This window comes from Pristiophorus japonicus, chromosome 13 (assembly GCF_044704955.1).
Source record: "Pristiophorus japonicus isolate sPriJap1 chromosome 13, sPriJap1.hap1, whole genome shotgun sequence".
In the NCBI taxonomy this organism is placed as follows: domain Eukaryota; kingdom Metazoa; phylum Chordata; class Chondrichthyes; family Pristiophoridae; genus Pristiophorus; species Pristiophorus japonicus.
In genome coordinates, this window is record NC_091989.1 from 196,886,203 (window position 1) to 196,912,104 (window position 25,902).

Consider the following 25,902-nt stretch of genomic DNA (forward strand, 5'->3'; position numbering starts at 1 on the left):
AAGGGGTTATGGGGAGTGGGCAGGGAAGTGGACCCGAGTCCATGATCGGATCAGCTATGATCGTATTAAATGGCGGAGCAGGCTCGAGGGGCCGTATGGCCTACTCCTGCTCCTATTTCTTATGTTCTTATGTATTAGTACTGCACTGGAGTGTCAGCCTAGATTTTTGTGCTCAAGTCTCTGAAGTGGGACTTGAATCCACAACCTTCTGACTCAGAGGCGACAGTGCTGCCCACTGAGCCATGGCTGACACATGCAGCAGAATGGATAGCAAGCTGGCTACAAAACACAAAACAGGGATTAAAGATAGTTACTCAGATTGTCAAACAGTGGGAAGCGGTGTTTTACAAGGATCGATGTTAGGACCACTGTTGCTCACCATTTACAGGAACAATTTGGACTCTGGAATCAGGAGTACAATTTCAAAATTTGCAGATGACACCAAATTGGGCAATGTAGTTAATACAGAGGAGGACTGCGACAAAATACAGGAAGACATTAATAAACTTGCAGAATGGGTGTGTAATTGGCAAATGAACTTCAATACAGAGAAGTGTGTAGGCATCATCATAGGCAGTCCCTCGGAATCGAGGAAGACTTGCTTCCACTCTTAGCATGAGTTCTTAGGTGGCTGTACAGTCCAGTAATACATTTTGGTTGGAAGAATAAGGAGGCCCATACTCCTGGGAGAATAAGTGTCGAAATGGGGTAGAGGAAGAGAGAGATCTGGAGTACAGATACACAAATGACTAAACGCAGCGGCGCAGGATAATAAGGCCATTAAAAAAAAGCAAACAAAGCACTAGAGTTCATTTCTAGATGAATAGAATTGAAAAGCAGAGACGTTATGTTAAACTTGTATCGAACCTTGGTTATACCAAACTTGAAGTGCTGTGAACAGATCTGGTCTCCATGTTATAAAAAGGATATAGAGGCACAGGAGAAAGTGTAAAAAAAAAATTACTAGAATGATACCAGAACTGAGAGGTTATACCCATCAGAAAAGATTGAACTGGCTGGGTCTCTTTTCTCTAGAAAAGCGAAGACTGAAGGGTGATCTGATAGAGGTCTTTAAAATTATGAAAGGATTTGATAGGGTAGACATAGAGAAGATGTTTGCACATGCGGGCGAGAACTAAGAGCCATAAATATAAGATCCAATAGGGAATTCCGGAGAAAATTCTTTACCTCGAGAACGTTGAGAATATGGAACTCGCTACCACAGGGAGTGGTTGAGGCGAATAGCATAGATGCATTTAAAGGGAAGTTAGATAAGCACATGAGGAAGAAATGAATAAAAGAATATGTTGATGTGGTTAGATGAAGAGGGCTGGGAGGAGGCTCGTATGGAGCATAAACACCAGCACGGACCTGTTGGGCCGAATGGCCTTTTCTGTGCCGTAAACACTGTGTAAGAATGCTGCCTGGTGTGAAGAAATACAAATACAAAGACTTGAAAAACTAGATCTTTCTTCATTAGTACAACGCAGATTACAGGGCGATATGATAGACGTTTAAAATGATGAAAGGATGGGATGGGGTTAGATTGGAGCGGACTGTTTCCAGGAGCTGAGTGGCGAGGAACGAGGGATCACAGATACAAATGAAATATTTGAGATTTTGAACAGAGGGCAGGAGAGACCTCTTCATGCACAGAGTTGTGAGGCTGAGGGATTCACTCCCAGGATTAGTGGTCGAGGCAGAAACTGTCAACATTTAAAATGAGGTTGTAGATGCGGATTAAGGAGACGGGAATAAAGGGATATGGGAACAATGGGGAGTAAATACTTAGAAGTTACAACAAAGGAACAGGCTATTCAGCCTAATCAGCCCATGTCGGAATTTCTAATCACATTTACCCATCCCAATTGTGACGCAAGATTTATTCATAGCACAGGAGCTCAAAAAGGCATGTCCAATTTGGCTAACTCAGAACTGTATGTAATATGTAATTAGTTCTTTCATTAGTTAGTACTATCTTGTGGAGGATGGACTGAATTCTCTAACACTCATTTGTTCCAACAGATCCGAGCTGGCCTGGTCTGTTTGAGTCAAAGAATTCTTGGCCCATGCACAATTGTACAAGGAGCGCTGGAAAATATTCTGAACAAAACAACTCAAGAATTTTATGATGACACCAACAGTTTCCTGAAGGTAATGCTGTGTTGTGCTTTCTAGGCAGGCTCTGGACAGACTCTGGACAGACTCTGGACAGACTCTGGCCGTTAATGTGGTTTGGATACGGTTTTAAATGCATTACCTTTGATCATTTACACCCAATACGAATTTCCCATATATTTTAAATACTGGTTATTATTCTTCCTGGTCACTGACCCTATTGGTCCACATTTGAAGCAATGGTTTTATGCTTTGAATGGGACTTGGAGGATTTAATGGGTACATAATTGGTTGACCAACAGAACCCAGAAGGTGCGGCAAGGATTATCATCACCCTGGGACCTCTTTTGTTTAATATCTTTAAAAATGATCTGGAGGTGGAAGACACATGCACAATGGCTATATTTGCACTCATTTAGAAAGGACAGTCAGCGTGGATTTGTTAAGGGAACGTTGTGTCTGACTAACTAGATTGAATTTTGTGAGGAGATAACAAAGAGGGTCAATGAAGGTAATGCGTTAAAATGCAGTCTGCATGGATTTTAGCAAGGCTTTTGACAAGGTTCCACCTGGCAGACTAGTCAAAGAAGTAAAAGTCTATGGGATCCAAGGGAAAATGGGAAATTGGATCCAAAATTGGCTCCGTGGAAGGAAGCAAAGGGTATTGGTCGCCTGATGGTTTTGTGACTGGAAGGGTGTTTCCAGTGGGGTTCTGCAGAGCTCAGTACTTAGATCCCTTGCTTTTTGTGGTATACATCAATTATTTAGACTACAATGTAGGGGGTGTGATTAAAAACGTGTGCGGAGGATACAAAAATTGGTCGTGTGGTTGATAGTGAGGAAGAAAGCTAGAGACTGCAGGAAGATACCAATGGACTGGTCAGGTAGGCAGAAAAGTGGCAAAATAAATTAAATCTGGAGAAGAGTGAGGTAATGCTTTTGGGAAGGACAAACGAGGCAAGGGAATTTACAATAAATGGTAGGATACTAAGAAGTCAAGAGGAACAGAGGGACTTTGGCGTGCAGGTCCACAGATCCCTGAAGGTAGCAGTACAGGTAGATAAGGTGGTTAAGAAGGAATAGGGGATACTTTGCTTTATTAGGGAGGGTACAGAGGAGATTTACGAGGATGTTGCCAGGACTGAGGAATTTTAGCTATGAGGAATGATTGAATAGGCTGGGGTTGTTTTCTTTGGAACATAGAAGGCTGAAGGGAGATTTATTTGAGGTGTATAAAATTACATTAGGTTATACGGCACAGAAACAGGCCATTCGGCCCAACCAGTCCATGCCAGCGTTTATGCTCCACTCGAGCCTCCTCCCATCTTTCCTCATCTAAATCTATCAGCGTAACCCTCTATTCCCTTCTCCCTCATATGCTTGTCTAGCCTCCCCTTAAATGCATTTATACTATTCGCCTCAACCACTCCCTGTGGTAGCGAGTTCCACATTCTCACCACTCTTTGGATAAAGAAGTTTCTTCTGAATTCCCTATTGGATTTCTTGGTGACTATCTTATATTGATGGCCTCTAGTTATGCTCTTCCCCACAAGTGGATACATTCTCTCTGTATCTACTCTATTATGAAAGGCCTAGATTGAGTGAATGGGAAGGACCTATTTCCCCATAGCAGAGAGGTCAATAACTGGGGGGCATAGATTTAAATAATTGGTAGGTGGTTTAGAGAGGAGTTGAGAAGAATGTTTTTCACTCAGAGGGTGGTAGGGGTCTGGAATTTGCTGCCTGAAAGGGTGGAAGAGGCAGAAACCCTCATTGTATTTAAAAAGTGCTTGGATATGTACTTGAAGTGTCGTGACCTACAGGGCTACGGACCAAGAGCTGGAAAGTGGGATTAGGTGGGAGAGCTCTTTGTTGGCCGGCTCAGACACCTTCTGTGCCATAAACATCTATGAATCTATGCACATGATGCAAAACTAATGAAGGAGGTAAACTGCTGAACAGGATGAGTATAGGAAAATATATTTGGGAATTGGCAGAGAGGTGGCAGATGAAATTCAAAGTAGAGAATTTAAAAGAGATTCACATCGGAACAAAAAATCTAAGAAGGGTCTATAACTTAAATGGAAAGATGTGGATGGTGAAAGAGATCTGTGGGTTCTGATTGACAATAAATGGAAGCTATTGCAACAATGCTCGACGGCAGTAAGCAAAGCAAATCTAAAACAACAACTTGCATTTATATAGTGTCTTTAACGTAGTAAAACATCCCAAGACAGTTTACAGGAGCGTTAGCAAATAAAATTAGGCACCGAGCTGCTTAAAGAGATATTAGGACAGGTGATCAAAAGTTTGGTCTAGAGGTAGGTTTTAAGGAACGATTTAGAGGAGAGAGAGGCAGAGAGGTTTAAGGAGGGCATTCCAAAGCTTAGGACCTTGGCAGCTGATGTCACGGCCACCGATGGTGGGGCAGTGGAAATCGAGGATGCGCAAGAGGCCAGAATTGGAGGACCATAGAAATCTTGGAGGATTGGTGGAGGTTACAGAGGGAGGGAGGTGCGAGGCCATGGAGGATGTAAAAACAAGAATAAGAATTGAGTAAATGAGGCGTTGCTGGACTGGGAGCCAATGTAGGTCAGCGAGCACAAGGCACGTTTCAAGGACACCCTCGAAGCCTCCTTGATAAAGTGCAACATCCCCACCAACCCCTCGGATTCCCTGGCCCAAGACCGCCCTAATGGAGGAAGTGCATCCGTGAGGGCGCTGAGCACCTCGATTCTCGTCGCCGAGAGCATGCAGAAACCAAGCGCAGGCAGCAGAAAGAGCATGCGGCAAACCAGACTCCCCATCCACCCTTTCCTTCAACCACTGTCTGTCCCACCTGTGACAGGGACTGTAATTCCCATATTGGACTGTAATTCCCGTATTGACCTGAGAAGTCACTTTTAGAGTGGAAGCAAGTCATCCTCGATTTCGAGGGACTGCCTATGATGATGATGATGGGTGAGCGGGCCTTGGTGCGAGTTAGGATACGAGCAGCAGAGTTTTGGATGAGCCCAAATTTACGGAGAATGGTGAGTGGGAGGCCAGCCAGGAGAGCGTAGGTATAGTCGAGTCATCGAATCATAGACATTTATAGCACAGAAGGAGGCTATTCGGCCCATCGTGTCCGTGCTGGAGGCAACAAAGTCTGGAGGCATCAAAGGAATGGATGAGGTTGGGATGTAATAAAAGGTCCATTTTGAGTTGAAATAGTGAGGTAATCTTGTCACTTTATAAATCACTGACATCAAAGCAGATAGTATTGATTCATTCAAATGCAAGTTAGATGGATTTCATTTAGAAAATAATATTTCGGGATCTAGTATACGAGTATTTTGAGACATGACGTGGTGAGTGTAGCGAGGCTCGGGAGGAACACGTGACTTTGGACCTGTGGTTCCCCAAGCTCTCCACTTCTGGGGGTTTCCTCGCTTTGTGTCTGGGTCTGCTGTAGACTCATTGATCGAGATTGGTCGCTGTGATTGATCAACAACTCCATTATCGGTGTATCATGTGACCAGGATGGTAGAACGGCATTGTGATGGTAGAGGGGGTGGGAGGGTAAGAGCGGGTGGGAGGGGATGTGAAGCGATGGGTAGAGGGGAAGAGGGGGTGGAAGGGGAAGGGATGGGTAGGAGGTAGGTGGAGGTAGAAGAAGGGAGGGAGTGTGAGGAGAGGTTGAGAGGCGGAGGGCGGGGTGGGTGGGGGAGGGGCAGGATGTGGAGTAGAGGCGGAGGGGGAAGGAATGGAGGGCGGGAGAGGGAGGGAGGGGCGGGAGTAGAGAGGGGAGGGTGGCAGAGGGAGGGTTGGGAGGGAAAGGAGGTGGCGGGCTGGAGGAGAGGAAGGGAGGGGGCAGAGGGGGAAGGGGCGGAAGGGGGAGAAGGTGGCGGGTTGGGAGGTGTCATTGGGTGGAATGTGTCTGAGAGAAGATACAAAAATGTTACTCTTGTGAACAGAATGCAGGAATGTTATTTCTAACAAGCCCATTCCCATCTCATGGATCTCCCCACCTGTGTTTAGAGGTTCTCTCTTGTGTTTAAAAAGATAAGAAGTAATCTGACTGAGGTGTTAAAGGATTAATAGGATGGGTGGGTGGGGAAGAGGGTGGGGGGCGTGGGGGAGTGGGTGGGGGGAGTCCAGAACAAAGGGGAATTATATTAAAATTAGAGACAGGCCTTTCAGGGGAGATATCAGGAAGCACTTCTTCACACAAAGGGCAGTAGGAAGCTGGAAATCTTCCCTCAAAAAGCTGAGGATGCTGGAGTTAGGGTTAGGGTTCAATACTGAGATAATAGATTTTTGCTGGATTAGGGTGTCAAGGGATGTGGAACTAAGGAGGGTAAATGGAGTTGAGGTACAGATCAGCCATGTTCTAACTGAATGGCGGAGCAAGCCTGAGGGGCTGAATGGCCTCCTCCTGTTCCTATAACAAGCCCAAGGAGCTGAATGGCCTCCTCCTGTTCCTATAACAAGCCCAAGGAGCTGAATGGCCTCCTCGTGTTCCTATGTTACAGGCTCGAGGGGATGAATGGGCCTCCTCCTGTTCCTGTATAACAGACTCGAGGGGTTGAATGGTCTCCTCTTGTTCCTGTGTAACAGGCTCAAGGGGCTGAATGGCTTTTTCCTGTTCCTATTTAACAGCCTTGAAAAAAGCAAGAAAGACTTGCATTTCTCTAACACCTTTCACGACCACCGGACATCACAAAGTACTATTCAGCCAATTAAATACTTTTTGAAGTGTAGTCACTTTGGCACAGTAAGCTCCCACAAACAGCAATGTGACAATGACTGGATAATCTGGTTTATCACAACAAGTTTATGTCAGGCCTTTAACATAGTAAAACATTCAAAGGCGCTTCACAGGAATGCTATGAGACAAAATCAAAAATATTTGACACTGAGCCATATCAGAAGAAATTACGGCAGATAACCAAAAGGTAGGTGTTAAGGAGCATCTTAAAAGGAGGAAAGAGAGGGAGGGAGGCGGAGAGATTTAGGGAGGGAGTTCCAGAGCCTTAGAACCCAGGCAATAGAAGGCACGGCAGTTATAATCAGAGATGCTGAAGAGGGCAGAATTTGAGGTGCGCAGATATCTCGGGGGGTTGTGAGGCTTAAGGAGATTACATGATAGAGAGGGGTGAGACCATGGAAGGATTTGTAAACAAGGATGAGAATTTTGAAATCGAAGCACTGCTTAACCAGAAACCAATGTAGGTCAGTGAACACAGGGGTGATGGATGAATGGGACTTGGTGCGAGATAGGACACGGGCAGCTGAGTTTTGGATGACCTCAAGTTTATGTAGAATAAAATGTGGGAGGCCAGCCAGGAGTGCGTTGGAGTAGACAAGTGTAGAGGTAACAAAGGCATGGATGAGGGTTTCAGCAGCAGATGAACTGAGGCGAGGGCAGAGATGGGCGATGTTACAGAGGTGGAAATAGGCAGTCTTAGTTATGCTGTGGATATGTGGTCAAAAGTTCATTTCAGGGTCAAATATGACACCGAGATTGCGAACAGTCTGGTTCAGCCTCAGACAGTTGCTAGGGAGAGGGATGGAGTTGATGGCGAGGGAACGCAGTTTGTGGCGGGGACCAAAGACAATGGCTTCGGTCTTCCCAATATTTAATTGGAGAAAATTTCTGCTCATCCAGTACTGGATGTCGGACAAGCAGTCTAACAATTTAGAGACCGTAGAGGGTCAAGAGAAGTGGTGGTGAGGTAGCGCTGGGTGTTGTCAGCGGGCATGTGGAAACTGACGCTGTGTTTTCGGATGTCACCAAGGAACAACATATAGATGAGAAATAGGAGGGGGCCAAGGATAGATCCTTGGGGGAACACCAGAGGTAACGATGCGGGAGTGGGAAGAGAAGCCATTGCAGGAGATTTTCTGACTACGATTAGATAGATAAGAATGGAACCAGGCGAGTGCAGTCCCACCAGCTGGACGACGGTGGGGAGGCATTGGCGGAGGATGGAGTAGTCAACCGTAGCAAAGGCTGTAGGCAGGTCGAGAAGGACGAGAAGGAATAGTTTACCTTTATCACAGTCACAAAGGATGTAATTTGTGACATTGATGAGAGCTGTTTCAGTACTATGGCAGGGTGAATGTACTTAACATAAAAATATAAGAAATAGGAGCAGGAGCAGGCCATTTTGCCCCTCGAGCCTGCTCCGCCATTCAATAAGATCATGGCTGATCTGATCATGGGCTCAGCTCCACTTCCCTGCCCGCTCCCCTTTACCTTTACTCCCTTATCGCTCAAACATCTATCTATCTGCACTTTAAATATATTCAATGACCCAGCCTCCGCAGCTCTCTGGGGCAGAGAATTCCACAAATTTACAACCCTCAGAGAGAAGAAATTCCTCATCTCAGTTTTAAATGGGCGTCCCCTTATTCTGAAACTATGCCCCCTAGTTCTAGATTCCCCCATGATTGGAAATATCCTCCCTGCATCTACCTTATCGAGCCCCCTCATTATCTTATATGTTTCAATAAGATCACCTCTCATTCTTCTAAACTCCATTGAGTATAGGACCAACCTACTCAACCTTTCTTCATAAGGCAAACTCTTCATCTGAGGAATCAACCTGGTGAACCTTCTCTGAACTGCCTCCACTGCAAGTACATCCTTCCTTAAATATGGAGACCAAAACTGTACGCAGTAATCTAGGTGTGGCTTCACCAATACCTTGTACAGTTGTAGCAGGACTTCTGTGCTTTTATACTCCATCCCCCTTGCAATAAAGGCCAACATTCCATTTGATTTCCTGATTACTTGCTGTACCTGCATACTAACTTTTTGTGTTTCATACATAAGGACCCCCAGGTCCCTCTGTACTGGAGCATTTTGTAAATTTTCTCCATTTAAATAATAATTTGCTTTTTTATGCCAAAGTGGATAACCTCACACTTTTCCATATACTCCATCTGCCAAATTTTTGCCCACTCACTTAGCCTGACTATATCCCTTTGCAGGTTTTTTGTGTCCTCCTCACAACTAGCTTTCTCACTACACAAGATAAAAGTTCACGGGGTTGGGGGTAATATATTAGCATGGATGGAGGATTGGCTAACTAACAGAAAACAGAGAGTCGGAATAAATGGGTCATTTTCAGGTTGGCAAACTGTAACTTAGCGGGGTACCACAGGGATCAGTGCTGGGGCATCAACTATTTCATCATCATAGGCAGTCCCTTGAAATCGAGGAAGACTTGCTTCCACTCCTAAAGTGAGTTCTTTGGTAGCTGAACAGTCCAACACGAGAGCCACAGACATATGGGACAGACATTCGTTGGGGGAAGGCGGGGGGGTGGCACTGATTTACCACACACTCCTTCCGCTGCCTGCGCCTGATCTCTTCACGCTCGCAGCATTGAGATTCGAAGAACTCAACACCCTCCCAGATGCACTTTCTCCACCGAGGGCGGTCTTCGGCCAGGGTCTCCCAGGCGTCAGTAGTGATGTCGCACTTCACCAGGGAGGCTCTGAGGGTGTCCTTGTAACGTTTCCGCTGCTCATCTTTGGCTCGTTTTCCGTGAAGGAGCTCCGCATATAGCAGTTGTTAGAGAGTCTCATGTCTGGCATGCGAACTAAGTGGCCTGCCCAACGAAGCTGATCTAGCGTGGTCAGTGCTTCAATGCTGGGGATGTTAGCCTGGGCGAGGACACTGATGTTGGTACGCCTGTCCTCCCAGGGGATTTGCAGGATCTTGCAGAGACATCGTTGGTGATATATCTCCAGTGACTTGAGGTGTCTTCTATAAGTCGTCCATGTCTCTGACCCATATAGCAGGGTGGGAATTACTACAGCCCTGTAGACCATGAGCTTGGTGGTAGGTTTGAGGGCTTGGTCTTCGTACACTCTTTTCCTCAGGCGGCCGAAGGCTGCACTGGCGCACTGGAGGCGATGTTGAATCACCGCATCAATGTCTGCCTTTGTTGACAAGAGGTTCCTGAGGTATGGGAAGTGTATATAAAATACTTGGATAAAGGGACCGAGTGTAATGTAGCCAAATTTGCTGATGATATAAAGTCGGAAAGCAAGTTTTGAAGAGGACACAAAGAATCTGCAAAGGAATATAGATAGGTTAATTAACTGGGCAAAAATTCGGAGTATAATGTGGGAAAATGTGAGGTTATCCACTTTGGTAGGAAGAATAGAAAAGCAAAATATTTAAATGGAGAGAAACGACAGAATGCTGCAGTACAGAGGAGTCTGGGGGTCCTTGTACATGAAACACAAAAAGTTAGTATGCAGGTCCAGCAAGTATTAGGAAGGCAAATGGAATGTTGACCTTTATTGCAAGGGGGATGGAGTATAAAAGTAGGGAAGTCCTGCTACAACTGTACAGGTTGTTGGTTAGACCATGCCTGGAGTACTGTGTACAGTTTTGGTCTCCTTAAATAAAGAAGGGATATACTTGCAATAGAGGCAGTTAAGAGAAGACTCACAAGGTTGATTCCTGAGATGAAGGGGTTGTCTTATGAAGAAAGGTTGAGCAGGTTGGGCCTATACTCATTGAAGTTTAGAAGAGTGAGAGGTGATCTTATTGAAACGTATAAGATTCTGAGGGGGCTGGACAGGGTAGATGCAGAGAGGGTGTTTCCCCTCGTGGGGGAATCTAGAACTAGGGGGCATAGTTTCAGAATAAGGGGTCGCCCATTTAAAACGGAAATGAGGAGGAATTTCTTCTCGCAGAGGGCCGTGAGTTTTTGGAATTCTCTACCCCAGAGAGCTGTGGCGGCTGGATCATTGAATATATTTAGGGTGGAGATAGACAGATTTTTGAACGATAGGGAGTCAAGGGTTATGGAGAGCAGGCATGAAAGTGGAGTTGAGGCCAAGATCAGATCAGCCATGATATTGAATGGCTCGCAGGTCCAAATGGCCGACTCCTGCTCCTATTTCTTTCTTATGTTCTTATTCACTAGACTACTTTCATTGAAGTATATACCATTTAGCACAGCCAAACGACCTTGTTGTCTATTTTCTACCCTTTGTTTCCTCTGCCTTCCAAACACGCTTACTCATTTTCTGCCTTCCATTTTCAGCTTTACTTCTCTCCCTTCTGAATCTACTCTCAGGTTCCCATCCCCCTGCCAAGCTAGTTTAAACCCTCCCTTACAGTACCTGCAAATGCCTCCACCACCCCTCCCCCCGCCCACCTTCCCACCCCCCGCGAGGGTATTGGTCCCGGCTCTGTTGACTTGCACTCCGTCGGCTTATACAGGTCCCACCTCTCCCAGAAACAGTCCCAATGCCTCAGGAATCTAAAGCCCTCCCTCCTGCACCATCTCGCCAGCCACGTATTCATCTGCTCTATCCTCCTATTTCTCATTAGCTCGTGGCACCGTGAGTAATCTAGAGATGACTACTTTTGAGGTCCTGCTTTTAATCTCTTTCCTAACTCCCTAAAATCTGCCTACAGGACCTCATCCCTCGGTCTACCTATGTCATTGGTACCGATATGGACCACAACCTCTGGCTGTTCACCCTCCCCCCTCAGAATGTCTTGCAGCCGCTCGGTGACATCCTTGGGCCTCATACCATCCTGGAGTCACGTCCGCGGCCGCAGAAGTGCCTGTCTGTTCCTCTAACTATCAAATCGCCTACCATTATTTCTCTTCCACTCTTCTTCCTCCCCCACCCCCGGCCCCCCTCCAGTGTAGCTGAGCCACCAGTGTTGCCGTGGACTTGGCTCTCGCTGCATTCCCCAGAGGAACTATCGCCCTCACCTATAGCCAGAACTGAAAACCGGTTAGCGAGCGAGATGCAGTCAGGGTACTCCTGCCCTACCTGCCTGGTCCTCCTTGTCTGTCTGGAGGGCACACATTCCCTCACTCCTGCACACTCTTAAGCTGCGGGGTGACCACCTCCTGAAACGTGTTATCAGCCTCACGGATGCACTGCAGTGACGCCAGCCGCCGCTCATACTCCGAATCCCGGAGCTCGAGCTGCTTTAGCTGGCGACACTTCCTGCACACGTGGTCGTCCAGGCCACGAGAAGCATCCAGCACTTCCCTCATGGCACAGGATGTGCATTCCACAGGGCTGAGCTGCCCTGCCATGCCCTTATTTATTGGATTATTAACTAAAGTTTTTAGTATACCCCTCTGCCCTGTGACAACTGTGATACTCACCAACCAATCACCTACCCACTGTCCTGTGATCTCCCTCCTTGATTTTCTTTTGGGGTTTTCTCTCTCTCTCTCCACTCTCGCTGCTCTCAGGCCTCCGCTGCTCTCGCTCTCATATTCTGTTGCTCAACCAATCAGTTACCAGCTATCCTGTGATGTCACTCTCGGATTTTACTTTTTCTCTCCTCCCTGTTCCTGACCAGGTTCGCTGCTCTGCAATTATATATTAATGACTCGTATTTGACTTCCATTCATTTCTTACCCAAGTGTCAACCCATGGTGCCTTTCTTATACTTTACTACTCTTGCGACGCGCATCCCTAATGGCTTCAAAAGCAGATGACACAAAACTTGGAAGTATAGTGAACAGTGATGAGGATAATGATAGTCTTCAAGAGGATATAGAAAGGAGACAGGCTGGTGGAACGGGCAGATGCATAGCAGATGAAATTTAAAAGAAAATAAAGAAAGACGTGCATTTATATAGCGCCTTTCATGACCACAGGATGTCTCAAAGCACTTTACAGCCAATGAGGTACCTTTGGAGTGTAGTCACTGCTGTAATGTGGGAAATGCGGCAGCCAATTTGTGCATTGAATTCCTTCCCTGGTAACTTATTCCACACTCTGTTGGTTATCCTGAGCTTTAAAAAGTTCCTCCTAATTCCCTTCTTATGAATTTTCCCAGGATTCTCCCAATCTTCTGCCATAACTGCAAGAGCTGCGATTCCCCGGGAAGAGTCTTTGAGGGAACAGGATGATCGGGAGAATTCACCTCCTCATTTTAACTTTGTCCCCAGGGATTCGAACACTTCACCCCAGGGAACAACTTGTCTCCCTTCCATCAGTATTTTAAATGCTCTTCATAATCTTGGAATTATAGAATATTCCAACACAGAAGGAGGCCATTCAGCCCATCGAGTCAGTGCTGGAAATCTTGAAAACCGCCATCATTTCAAACAAACAGTATCCTTAAACTTTCCCCGCAACTTAAATTCCTGATTCCCAGGATCCTGTTTGTCACTTCCCTCTCTGGGCAATGAAATACTTCCCTTGAGCGAGAGGAGAGTGCCGAGCAGGGCGGTCCAGGAGTGACAGGGTCGGAGTGGGACAGTCCGGGACCGAGAGGGTCGGAGTGGGACGGTCCAGGAGTGAGAGGGTCGGAGTGGGATGGTCCAGGAGTGAGAGGGTCAGAGTGGGACAGTCCGGGAGTGAGAGGGTCGGAGTGGGACGGTCCGGGAGTGAGAGGGTCGGAGAGGGACAGTCCGGGAGTGAGGGGGGAGCGGGACAGTCTGGGAGTGACAGGGTCAGAGCGGGACAGTCCAGGAGTGAGGGGATCGGAGTGGAACGGTCCGGGAGTGACTGGGTCGGAGTGGGAGGGTCCAAGAGTGACAGGGTCGGAACGGGACAGTCCGGGAGTGAGGGGCTCAGAGCGGGACAGCCCGGAAGTGAGAGGGCAATAACTAAACAGGAACTAAAACATGGCAAAGGCATCTCAGAATGATATCTTGAGTTGAGTGTTTCTGAAAGTGTTGGTGAGCAGTTAGAGCATGAGCATTTATTTGGACAACGCTGATTTCTAACTGGAAGAATAAAGGAGATTATTGAAGTTGGAGTTAAGGCTGGAGTAATTTCGACTTTTCTTTCCTCAGTCCAATGCTGACCTGTGTTTCAACGCCCTCGCAATGGTCCCAGGTTTGCAGCCTGTCAGAGCGTGTGGAGCCATGTACCTGATGGTGAGTTGGGTGAAGCACCATTTGACCTATTCCCATTTACTCACAGTCTCCAATCCTCTTTTAATCCTTTCTTTGTTTTCAGGTTGGAATTAACATGGACGATTTTCCAGAAATCAAGAATGACATTGACTTCACCGAACGCTTGATTGCGGAACAATCGGTTTTCTGCCTCCCTGCCACGGTAACTTGATTTAATCAACTCTGCTTTGTGCTCAATCAACAAACTTATCCTGCAGTGAGGCTGAAAGAAAGTTAGGCCCAGAATCCCATGGCTCTTCAGTGACCCCCTCACTGACAGGTTAATTTCATGCTCAGGGCTCAGGTGTTCACAGACACAACACTGGTATCGGCCTCAGTGGGACCTCCCAAGGATATATTGGAGGGCAACAGGAGGGCAATCCTTTTGTTTGCTGTTCCTAATGCTGCTACTAGGGCCACATAGGTCACAAGGCAGAGGGCACAGGGGGCAGGAACAGGTCACAAGGCAGAGGGCACAGGGGGCAGGACACAGGTCACAAGGCAGAGGGCACAGGGGGCAGGGCATAGGTCACAAGGCAGAGGTCACAGAGGGCAGGACATAGGTCACAGGGCAACTCTCAGCTGATGTCAGCTTCAGTGGGACCTCCCAAGGATATATTGGGTGGAATCCCAAGGTCACACACGTACCCTCCCAGACACATCGCTCTGATGTATGAAATGGGGGTGGAGATGGGGACATTTAACCCCCACCACGGGAAAATCGCTCAACTGTTCAAATGGAGCAAATCCCAGCGGGAGGATAGGGAAGATGGTGGAAGGGGAGATGTAGCATTAGTGATTAAGGATACAGTAGTGTTCCCTGGGGGTCGGTTCTAGGACCACTGCTTTTCTTGATAACTTGGATGTGGGAGTACAGGGCATAATTTCAAAATTTGCAGATAAACAAAACTTGGGAGTATTGTGAATATTGAGGAGGATAGTGATAGATGTCAAGAGGACATAGACAGGCTGTTGGAATGGGCAGATAAAATTTAATGCACAAAAGTGTGACATGATACATTTTAGTAGAAAGAATGAGGAGAGGAAATATAAACTAAAGGGTACAATCCTAAAGGGGGTGCATGAACAGAGAGACCTGGGGTATATGTGCACAAATCGTTGAAGGTGGCAGGGCAGGTTGAGAAAGCGGTTAAAAAGCATACAGGATCCTGGGCTATATGAATAGAGGTATGGAATAAAAAAGCATTGAAATTATGATGAACCTGTATAAAACACAGATTCGACCTCAACTGGAGTATTGTGTCAAATTCTGGGCACCGCACTTTAGGAAGGATGTGACGGCCTTAGAGAGGGTGCAGAAATGATTTACGAGAATGGTTTCAGAGATGAGGGACATCAGTTACGTGGACAGACTGGAGAGGGTGGAGTTGTTCTCCTTGGAGCAGAGAAGGTTGAGAGGAGATTTGATTGAGGTGTTCAAAATCATGAGGGGTCTAGACAGAGTAGATAGAAAGAAACTGTTCCCATTGGTGGAAGGGTCGAGAACCAGTGGACACAGATTTAAGGTGATCGGCAAAAGATCCAAAGGCGACATGAGGAAAAACGCGAGTGGTTAGGATCTGGAATGCGCTGCCTGAAAGGGTGGTGGAGGCAGATTCAATCGTGGCTTTCAAAAGGAAGTTGGATAAGTACCTGAAAGATAATTCTTTGCAGGGCTACGGGGAAAGAGCGGGGTAGTGGGAGTAGCTGGAGTGCTCTTGCAGAGAGCCGGGATGGGCACGAGGGCCGAATGACCTCCTTCCATACTGTAACCATTCTATAGCGGTGAAATTGCATGGCGTCCCGTTTGGGGACAGTAACCTTGGCGAGGCAGGACTTCCTGCGCCCGGCACAGAATTCCCGCCCCGCGACCTAAATTCGGGTTACCGCCCCGAGAGGAAGTGGAGAGCAATGTCGGGTGCTCCACTTCCTGTGGGGCGGGTCTGGGACGCCAACCTCGGGAATGTCGCAGCGCTGCACAGGCCTCTCCGCGTTTCGCTGACGCAATCACAAGGCACTCCCCTTCCGTTAAAGGGGAGGGCGCGCTGCGAGCTCTGCAGTGGTTTTGCAGCACCTCCACTACGCCACCGGGGATGCGGGTTACCGAAGCGGAGTGTGGGGCTGCACCATCGTGGCACGGACCATGCCATGAATATCACGGAAGGCCGGACGGGTAAGTCGGCCGAAAAATCAAAATTGCGTGGCGCACCTCCCCTTTAAATTTCGCCCCGTGAGCAGAGTGTGGCCTGGTTTGGGACCCGCGAGACTGACGCTGGCATGGCCCGTGACAGTCTCATGGGGCATTGCCCAACTTCTGCCGCGTAGCAAAAGCTGGCCACGCGGGGCGCTACCAGTTTTGCGCCTCCGCCAACTCCCGTGCCATTTTGTGGAAGCCGGTAGCCGCCGATGAGAAATGGTTTGCGCCATAAGCGCCCACCTCCCGGAGGTGCGAACAGCAGTCGCAAACCATGCAAATTTCTCCCCCTGTGATTCTAACAATGAAATTATTTCTATGATAGAAATGATATAACAAGAGCTAAGCAGGCAGTAGAGAGTTTATGGGTAGAATTAAGAAATAAAAAATGATTTAAGGCTGCAGTGAGAGTTGTATATAGGCCCCCTGGTAGCAGCTGTGATGTGGCAGAATGTATTAATGCAGAGATTGCACAAGCAAATAGCGAAGCAATAACGAAGGATTTTAACTTCCATATAGATTGAGATAAGCAGACAAGCCCATGTCAGAAAAGTATCGTGGTACATCAGTCATTGAAAGTTGGCATGCAGGTACAGCAGGCGGTGAAGAAGGCAAATGGCATGTTGGCCTTCATAGCGAGAGGATTTGAGTACAGGGGCAGGAAGGTCTCACTGCAGTTGTACAGGGTCTTGGTGAGACCACACCTTGAGTATTGTGTACAGTTTTGGTCTCCTAATCTGAGGAAGGACATTCTTGCTGTTGAGGGAGTGCAGTGACGGTTCACCAGACTGATTCCCGGGATGGCAGGACTGACATATGAAGAAAGACTGGATCGACTAGGCTTATATTCACTGGAATTTAGAAGAATGAGAGGGGATCTCATAGAAACATGTAAAATATGACAGGATTGGACAGGTTAGATGCAGGAAGAATGTTCCCGATGTTGGGGAAGTCCAGAACCAGGGGTCACAGTCTAAGGATAAGGGGTAAGCCATTTAGGACCGAGATGAGGAGAAACTTCTTCACTCAGAAAATTGTGAACCAGTGGAATTCTCTACCACAGAATGTTGTTGAGGTCAGTTCGTTAGATATATTCAAAAGGGAGTGAGATGTGGCCCTTACTAAAGGGATCAAGGGGTATGGAGAGAAAGCAGGAATGGGGTACTGAAGTTGCATGATCAGCCATGATCATATTGAATGGTGGTGCAGGCTCGAAGGGCCAAATGGTGTACTCCTGCACCTATTTTCTATGTTTCTATGTAGCGAATTTCTTCGGAACAGTGTTCCTCGACAGTATGTGGGAGTTTGTGGACAGTGAGACTGTCCCGAGCAAACACGTCTGCAGGAGATGTCTCCATCTCATATCTCTCCGGCTCAGAGCCATTGAGCTGGAGTGTGAGTTGAAGACACTCCGACACATAAGGGAGGGGGAGAAATTTCTGGACAGTTTTATCCAGAATACAGTCACACCCCAGAGGAAAGCACAGGTTCGGGAAAGGAAGGATGTGACTGTTAGGGAGGCGGGTAGCGAGGATTTATGAGAGTTTGAGAAGGAGGTCCCACAGATACTGGTCCTGTCCAACAGGTACGATGTACTCGCTACCTGTGAGGACAAGGAGAAAGACTGCGGGGAGGACAGCCACAATGCAGACCAAGGCTCAGAAGGCTGTCCGGGGGTGGGGGGGGGGGGGGGGGCAGGGGAAGAAAGAGCTGAATAGAAATGTGGTAGGGATAGGGGACTCTATAATTAGGGGAATAGATAGCGTCCTCTGCAGCCAAGTTCGAGAATACCGAAGGGTGTGTTGCCTACCTGGTGCCAGGGTAAGAGATATCCCATGGCGGCTGGAAAGGGAGGGGGTAAATCCAGTTGTTGTAATCCATGCTGGAACAAACAACCTAGGTAGGAACAGGGAGGAGTTCCTGGTGAAAGAGTATCAGGAGTTAGGCTCTCAATCAGGACCATTATTACACTGGCACCAGTTCAGGGACAGGAAGGAGCTCCACCTGAACCCTCATGGGACCTGTGGCCTAGCACAAAGGTTAAATAGGGAGGTGGAAAACCCTTTCAACTAGTAAGATGGGAGGAGGGATCTACAAGAAACGTAACCAGCCTAAATATAAACAAAACAAGAAAAGAGAACATAGGAAAGAATAAATTAAGGGAGGACATTGATGGCAAGGGAATAAATAGAGTTATAGAACAGGAGTCTAAAAAGATGGTTAAACATATAAAGTGAGAGGAAATCCTATTAAAAATGAGTTACACTGTCTGTACAGCAATTCACACAGTGTCCGTAATAAAACAGGGAAGCTGGAGGAAATCATGCGTTGTGAGGAACCAGACATAGTAGGTGTAATGTATTTGCTTCATGGGTTCTTTGCTTAAGAATTCTAGCAACACATTGCTATTAAGAACTAGTTGGTTTATTAACAAAAGTTTATCACATTACACATTACCAGTTCATCCACTCGGCTCACAACTGCATGTCTCATCGTGGACGACCTAGACCCAACTTACTGGGATTTTATTGAGTCTTGTGAACATCATGTGACTGGCTAAGCCACTCACAATGCAACAGCTCTACAACTATTTTTGTAGAAAACAAATAATCAAGTGCCCCCTGATTAAAGGGAGGAGTGCACAATACAAACCTGTGAGCGTACTCACAGGTGCGTACATTACAGTAGAGATTACTGAGACATGCCTACAGAAAAAACAGGACTGGGAATTAAACAATGCAGGGCATAACATATTTAGACAAAAATAGAGGGAAAAAAGGGAGGTGGAGTAGCTGTACTTATTAGGGATGACATAATGGCGGTAGGAAAAAGTGACGTAGCTATCAGCAAAACCAAAATAGAATCCATATGGGTAGAGATAAAAGATAACAAAGGATCAATCACACTAATAGGTGTAGTCTACAGATCACCTAATAGTGGAAGGGAGATGGAGGAAGAAACATGCAGACAAATTAGGGAAATGAGTAAAAAATATAGAATAATAATCATGGGGGGTTTAACTACCTTGATATTAATTGGACAGACGAGGTAGGTAATGGGAATAGAGATCCTACAATGTGTACAGGACCCCTTTCTAACCCAATATGTAAAAAGCCCAACAAGGGAGGATTCGCTATTGGATATAGTAATGGGGAATGAACCAGAGCAGATGAGAAGTAAAGGTAGAGGAACATCTAGGCAATAGTAACCATAATATAATATACTTTAAGATAATAATTCAAAAGGACATAAGTATGATGAAAACCAGGTTAATAAATTGGAGAAAAGCTAATTTTGAGGGGCTGAGAATAGAACTTGGGAAAATAAAATAGTCAAAAATATTGGCAAAAACAATGTAGAACAGCAATGGAAAACATTTAAAACGGTGTTCAGCAGAGTGCATGAACAATATATTCCGCTAAAAGGAAAGAACAATCTCCATGTATGAATAAAGCCATAAGGGAACAATTGAGGGTAAGGAAAGAGACATACATTAAGTACATAGACAGCAGGGGAGTGCATGATAAGGGAGAATACAAAAAGATTAGGAGAGAAGGAAAAAAAAACAATTAGGAAGGCAAAGAAGAACTGTGAAATTAAATTATCAAGGAACATAAAACAAAATAATGAAATACTTTACAGGCACATCAAGAAAAAAAGAAGGTTGGGATAGGAATAATGCCATTATGGGATAGACAGGATAATACCACAGGTAATGATAGAGAGATGGCAGAAATATTTAATAATTATTTTGCTTCAGTATTTACCAGGGAGATAGAACAGATGAACATGACGTTGGTTGATGAGATTAGTAATGAGAGAAGTGCATTTAAAATAAAAAGAGGGGATATATTAAATAAACTAATCAAATTCAAAGAGGATAAAAACCCCGGTCCGGCTGGATTGCATCCACGCATTTTAAAAGAATCTAGGGAAGAGATAGCAGAGATATTACTACACATATTTAATAATTCGTTAGAAAAAGGTGTGGTGCCAGAGGACTCGCGGATAGCTAACGTAATACCTATATTTAAGAAGGGGGACAGAACATGTCCATGGAATTATAGACCAGTCAGCTTAACATCGGTGGTAGGAAAAATAATGGAATCCCTCCTAAAGGAGTAAATAGAAGAACATCTAGAAACTAAAACTATAATAATGAATAGTCAGCATGGATTTCAAAAGGGGAAGTCTTGCTTGACCAACCTCTTTGAATGTTTTGAAGAGGTAACAGAGAGAGTAGACAATGGTAATGCAGTAGATGTAATTTATATAGATTTTCAAAAGGCCTTCGATACGTTACCTCATACTAGACTGATGAACAAGATCAGAGAATGCAGAGTCAGGGGACAAGTAGCAGAATGGATAGCTAGCTGGCTTCAAGACAGAAAGCAGAGAGTAGGAGTAAAAGGTAGCTATTCACAGTGGCAGAAGGTGGGTAGTGGTGTTCCACAAGGATAAGTGCTGGGACCACTGTTGTTCACAATTTACATTAATGATTTAGACTTTGAAATTAAAAACACAATTTCTAAATTTGCGGATGACACCAAATTGGGAGATAGTCAATACTGAGGAGGACTGCAACAAATTACAGGAGGACATTAATAAACTTGCAGAATGGGCATATAATTGGCAAATGAAGTTCAACACAGATAAATGTGAGGTATTACATTTTGGTAGGAAGAACAGGGTGGTCACTTATTATATGGACAGTGCGAGTCTAGGTGGGGTAGAGGAACCAAAGGATCTCGGAGTACAAATACACAAATCACTAAAAGTTGCGACACAGGTTAACAAGGCCATGTAAAAAAGCAAACCAAGCACTCGGGTTTATTTCGAGAGGTATAGAATTGAAAAGTAGGGAAGATATGCTAAACCTGTATCGAACCTTGGTTCATCATCATCATCATAGGCAGTCCCTCGGAATCGAGGAAGACTTGCTTCCACTCCCAAAGTGAGTTCTCTGGTGGCTGAACAGTCCAATTCAAGAGCCACAGACCCTGTCACAGGTGGGGCAGACATTCATCGAGGGAAGGGGTGGTTGGGGCTGGCACCAATCCCTGCGGCACCCCACTAGTTACTGTCTGCCAACCAGAAAATTACCCATTTGTGCTGACTCTCTGTTTTCTGTTTGTTAGTCAATCCTCTATCCATGCTAATATATTACCTCCAACCCCGTGAGCTTTTATCTTGCGCAATAACCTTTTATGTGGCACCTTATCGAATGCCTTCTGGAAATCCAAATACATCACATCCACTGGTTCCTCCTTCTCCACCCTGCTCGTTACATCCTCAAAGAACGCCAGCAAATTTGTCGAACATGATTTCCCTTTCATAAAACCATGCTCACTCTGCTTGATTGAATTATGCTTTTTCAAAAGTCCTGCTACTGCTTCCTTAATAATAGACTCCAGCATTTTCCCAATGACAAATGTCAGGCTAACTGGTCTATAGTTTCCTGCTTTCTATCTGCCTCCTTTTTTAAATCGGGGCATTACATTTGCAGTTTTCCAATCCGCTGGGACCTCCCCAGAATCCAGGGAATTTTGGTAGATTACAACCAATGCATCCACTATCTCTGCAGCCACTTCTTTTAAGACCCTAGGATGTAAGCCATCAGGTCCAGGGAACTTATCTGCCTTTAGACCCATTATTTTATCAAGTGCTACTTCTTTACTGATTGTATTAAGTTCCTCCCTCCCTATAGCCCCTTGATTATCCACTATTGGGATATTTTTAGTGTCTTCTACCATGAAGACCGATACAAAATATTTGTTCAAAGTCTCTGCCATTTCCCTGTTCCCCATTATTAATTCCCCAGTTTCATCCTCTAGGGGACCAACATTTACTTTAGCCACTCTTTTCCTTTTTATGTACCTGTAGAAACTCTTACTATCTGTTTTTATATTTCGTGCTAGTTTACTTTCACAAACCATCTTCCCTATCCATTATTTTTTTAGTCGTTCTTTGTTGGCTTTTAAAAGTTTCCCAATCCTCTGGCCTCCCACTAATCTTGGCCACATTGTATGCCCTTGTTTTCAATTTGATACAATCCTTTATTTCCTTAGTTAGCCATGGATGGTTATCCCTTCTCTTACAGTCTTTCCTTCTCATTGGGATATATTTTTGTTACGAGTTATGAAATATCTCCTTAAATGTCTGCCACTGCTCATCAACTGTCCCACACTTTGGGCCCAAGTTTCCACATGATTCGCGCCTGATTTTTAGGAGCAACTGGTGGAGAACGGACTATTTTAGAAATTGCAATTCTCCACATTTTTTTTTCTGCAGTTCTAGTCAGGTCGAACAGTTCTAGTTTAGAACAGAATTTTTTCTTCAAAAGGGGGCGTGTCCGGCCACTGACGCCTGATTTGAAAGTTTCCACAGTGAAAACGTACTCCAAACTAAAGTAGAATGGAGCCAGTGAAGATTTTTGTAGAACAGAAAAAACCTGTTCTACACATTAAAAAATCAGGCGCAGGTTACAAATTATAGAATGAGGTGGGGGGGAGGGGGGGAAGGGAACTCATTAAGTTCGACAATAAATCCTTATTTATACTTCTACAAATATTATACAAATAAATCCAACCTGAATAAACATTTATAAGCCAAGAAAAGATTAAATAAACCATCTTCCTACCTGTGTGAAAGTGCTTCAGCCAGGGAGAATTCTGCAGCCGTTCGTGCCGCTGAGCGGGCGGGAGGGAGGGAGAGAGAGGGGAGGGGGGAGGGAGGGAGAGAGAGAGAGAGGGAGGGAGGGAGGGAGGGGGAGGGAGAGAGAGGGAGAGGGAGGGAGAGGGAGAGAGAGGGAGAGGGAGGGAGGGAGAGAGAGGGGGAGGGAGGGAGGGAGGGAGAGAGGGAGGGAGGGAGGGAGGGAGGGAGAGAGAGGGGGGAGGGAGGGAGAGAGGGAGGGAGGGAGGGAAAGAGGGAGGGAGGGAAAGAGAGGGGGAGGGAGGGAGGGAGAGAGGGAGGGAGGGAGAGAGGGGGGAGGGAGGGAGGGAGAGAGGGGGGGAGGGAGGGAGGGAGACAGGGGGGGAGGGAGGGAGGGAGAGAGGGGGGGAGGGAGGGAGGGAGAGAGGGGGAGGGAGGGAGGGAGGGAGAGAGAGGGGGAGGGAGGGAGGGAGGGAGAGAGAGGGGGAGGGAGGGAGGGAGGGAGGGAGAGAGAGGGGGAGGGAGGGAGGGAGAGAGAGGGGGAGGGAGGGAGGGAGAGAGAGAGAGAGAGAGAGGGGAGGGAGAGAGAAGGGAGAGAGAGAGAGGGGAGGGAGGGAGAGGGAGAGGGAGGGAGGGGGAGGTAGGGGGAGGGAGGGAGGGAGAGAGGGAGAGGGAGATGGAGGGGGGAGAGGGAGGGAGGGAGAGAGGGAGAGGGAGAGGGGGAGAGGGGGAGAGAGAGGGAGAGAGAGAGAGGGAGAGAGGGGGGGAGGGAGAGGAAGAGGGAGAGGGAGAGAGGGGGGGAGGAGAGAGCTGTGTGGGGGGGGGGGAACAGGAGGGGGGGGGTCGGGGAACAGGAGCGCGGGTCGGGTCGGGTCAGGTCAGTCGGGGGGGGGGAGCGGGTCTCCGGTCGGGGCGGGGGAGCGCGGGGCGGGGGAGCGGGTGTCGGGTCGAGTCGGGTGGGGGGGGGGGAGCGGGTGTCGGGTCTCGGGGGGGAAGCGGGTGTCGGGTCGGGGGAGCGGGGGTCGGGTCTCGGGTCGGGGCGGGGAACGGCTGTCGGCTATCGGGTCTCGTCGGGGCGGGGGGGGGGGGAGCGGGTGTCGGGGAGCAGGTGTCGGGGCGGGGGTCGGGTCTCGGGTCGGGTCGGGGTGGGGAGCGGGGGTCGGGTCTCGGTCGGGGCGGGGGGGGGAGGGACGGCTGTCGGGTCTCGGGTCGGGGCGGGGAGCGGCTGTCGGGTCTCGTCGGGGCGGGGGGGGGGAGCGGGGGTCGGGTCTCGGTCGGGGCGGGGGGGGGAGGGACGGCTGTCGGGTCTCGGTCGGGGCGGGGGGGGGAGGGACGGCTGTCGGGTCTCGGTCGGGGCGGGGGGGGAGCGGCTGTCGGGTCTCGGGTTGGGGGAGCGGGGTTCGGGTCTCGGGTCGGGGGGGTGGGGGGAGCGGGTCTCGGGTCGGGGGGGGGGCGAGTGTCGGGTCTGGTGGGGGGGGGGGAACAGGAGCTGGCTGTGGGAGGAGCCTTATTCACGCAGCCCCAGTGAGGCCATTGGGCCAGGGCTAGGGGCTGCTTGCTTCGGGCCCCTCCCACACAGTTCGGCGCCTGGAGCTACTGCACTTGCGTGCCGACTGTAGCGCGCATGTGCAGAGGTCCCGGCACTGTTTTCAGCGCAGGGACCTGGCTCCGCCCCCTACAGCTCCTGCTGGCTGCGCCGAGGGCCAGAGGACCTGTAAGTCGGCCGAGGATTTTTTTAGGCGCCGTTTTAGGCGCGAAAAACAGGCGCCCAGCTCCGAGGGGCGCCTGTTTTTTTTCTTGTGGAAACTTGGGCCCTTTAATCTATTTTCCCAGTCCACTCTTCCTTCATATCTTTGTAATCTTCTTTATTTAAGCTTAGGACATTGGTTTGAGATCCAACTTTCTCACCCTCCAACTGAATTTGAAATTCAACCATGCTATAGTCACTCATTCTTAGAGGATCCTTTACTTGGAGATTGTTTATTAATCCTGTCTCAGTACACAGTACCAGATCTAAGATAGCCTGCACCCTGATTGGTTCTGCAACGTACTGTTCAAGGAAACTATCCCGGATACACTCTATGAATTCTTCCTCAAAGCTACCCTGGTCAATTTGCTTTGTCCAATCAATATGAGGCTAAAATTGCCCATGATTACTGCTGTTCCTTTTTTACAAGCCTCCATTATTTCTTGATTTATAATCCGTCCAGTGGTCAGTGTGGTGCAGCTTGCCATTGGAAAACTCTGAGTATTGGAGGACTTGATGCTGTTTGATTGCAATGAGCAAGGACTCGATTGCAATGAGCAAGGACTCTGGGCAGTGACAGCTGACATTTACCATTTAAGGAGACAAAGGGGAGAGGTTTTCCGCGATATCTGCCCCAACATCTGCAGAATATCAAGGGTAACCCTTGGAAAAGGATGGTCGCTGACTCCGTGTCTCCCGGGTTTTGCTCCGATTCCCGGAATCTGCGCAGCTATGTTTAGTCATAATGTTTAACTGCTCATCTTCTACTTGCAGTGCTTTGAGTATTCCAACTTCTTCAGAGTGGTGGTGACTGTGCCGGAAGACTTGCTGCTGGAGGCGTGTAACCGCATTCGCGAGTTCTGCGAGGAACATTTCCAACCCAGGAAAATTGCATCGTGTCCGATGTCGAATGTGACAAGTGATCGTGTGTTGGAGGGTTTGCTGGGCATCTATTGAAACAAGGCCTGTGCTTCAGTCTGAACTATTGAATTCATGTCTAATATAATTTAAAAATGACTGTACAAAGTTTAATTTATTATTTATGCGGAGTAATTCACAATTAAACTTAATCTGATCTTGCTGGGTGTGAACTGGTGAATCCCTGATTTACTAAAGGCTGGTTTCAACCTCTCTGACACTGTCTAGAGGTTGGCCTGGAAATCCAGGCCTCCCCGGGTCCGTACGGAGTGTGTACGGACCCGGGAAGGCATCGCATAAGCCGGTTTTCAGGGCACAATGCGCATGCGTTGAAAACCGGCTTTTCTGATCTGTCAAGCTTGGCGCATCACCTACTGTTATAG

At 47.4% G+C, this 25,902-nt stretch overlaps 1 protein-coding gene across 1 annotated transcript in view; it reads left to right on the plus strand.

Annotated features, from left to right (window-relative positions):
• Positions 1-25,613, plus strand: part of tat (tyrosine aminotransferase) — an 81,761-nt gene extending 56,148 nt beyond the window's left edge. The window contains 5 exon segments of the mRNA XM_070896881.1: positions 2,026-2,154; positions 13,908-13,991; positions 14,074-14,172; positions 25,376-25,481; positions 25,484-25,613. Of these exon segments, the coding sequence (XP_070752982.1) occupies positions 2,026-2,154; positions 13,908-13,991; positions 14,074-14,172; positions 25,376-25,481; positions 25,484-25,524 (459 nt within the window). The 3' untranslated portion in view covers positions 25,525-25,613.
• The last annotated feature ends 289 nt before the right edge of the window (positions 25,614-25,902 follow it).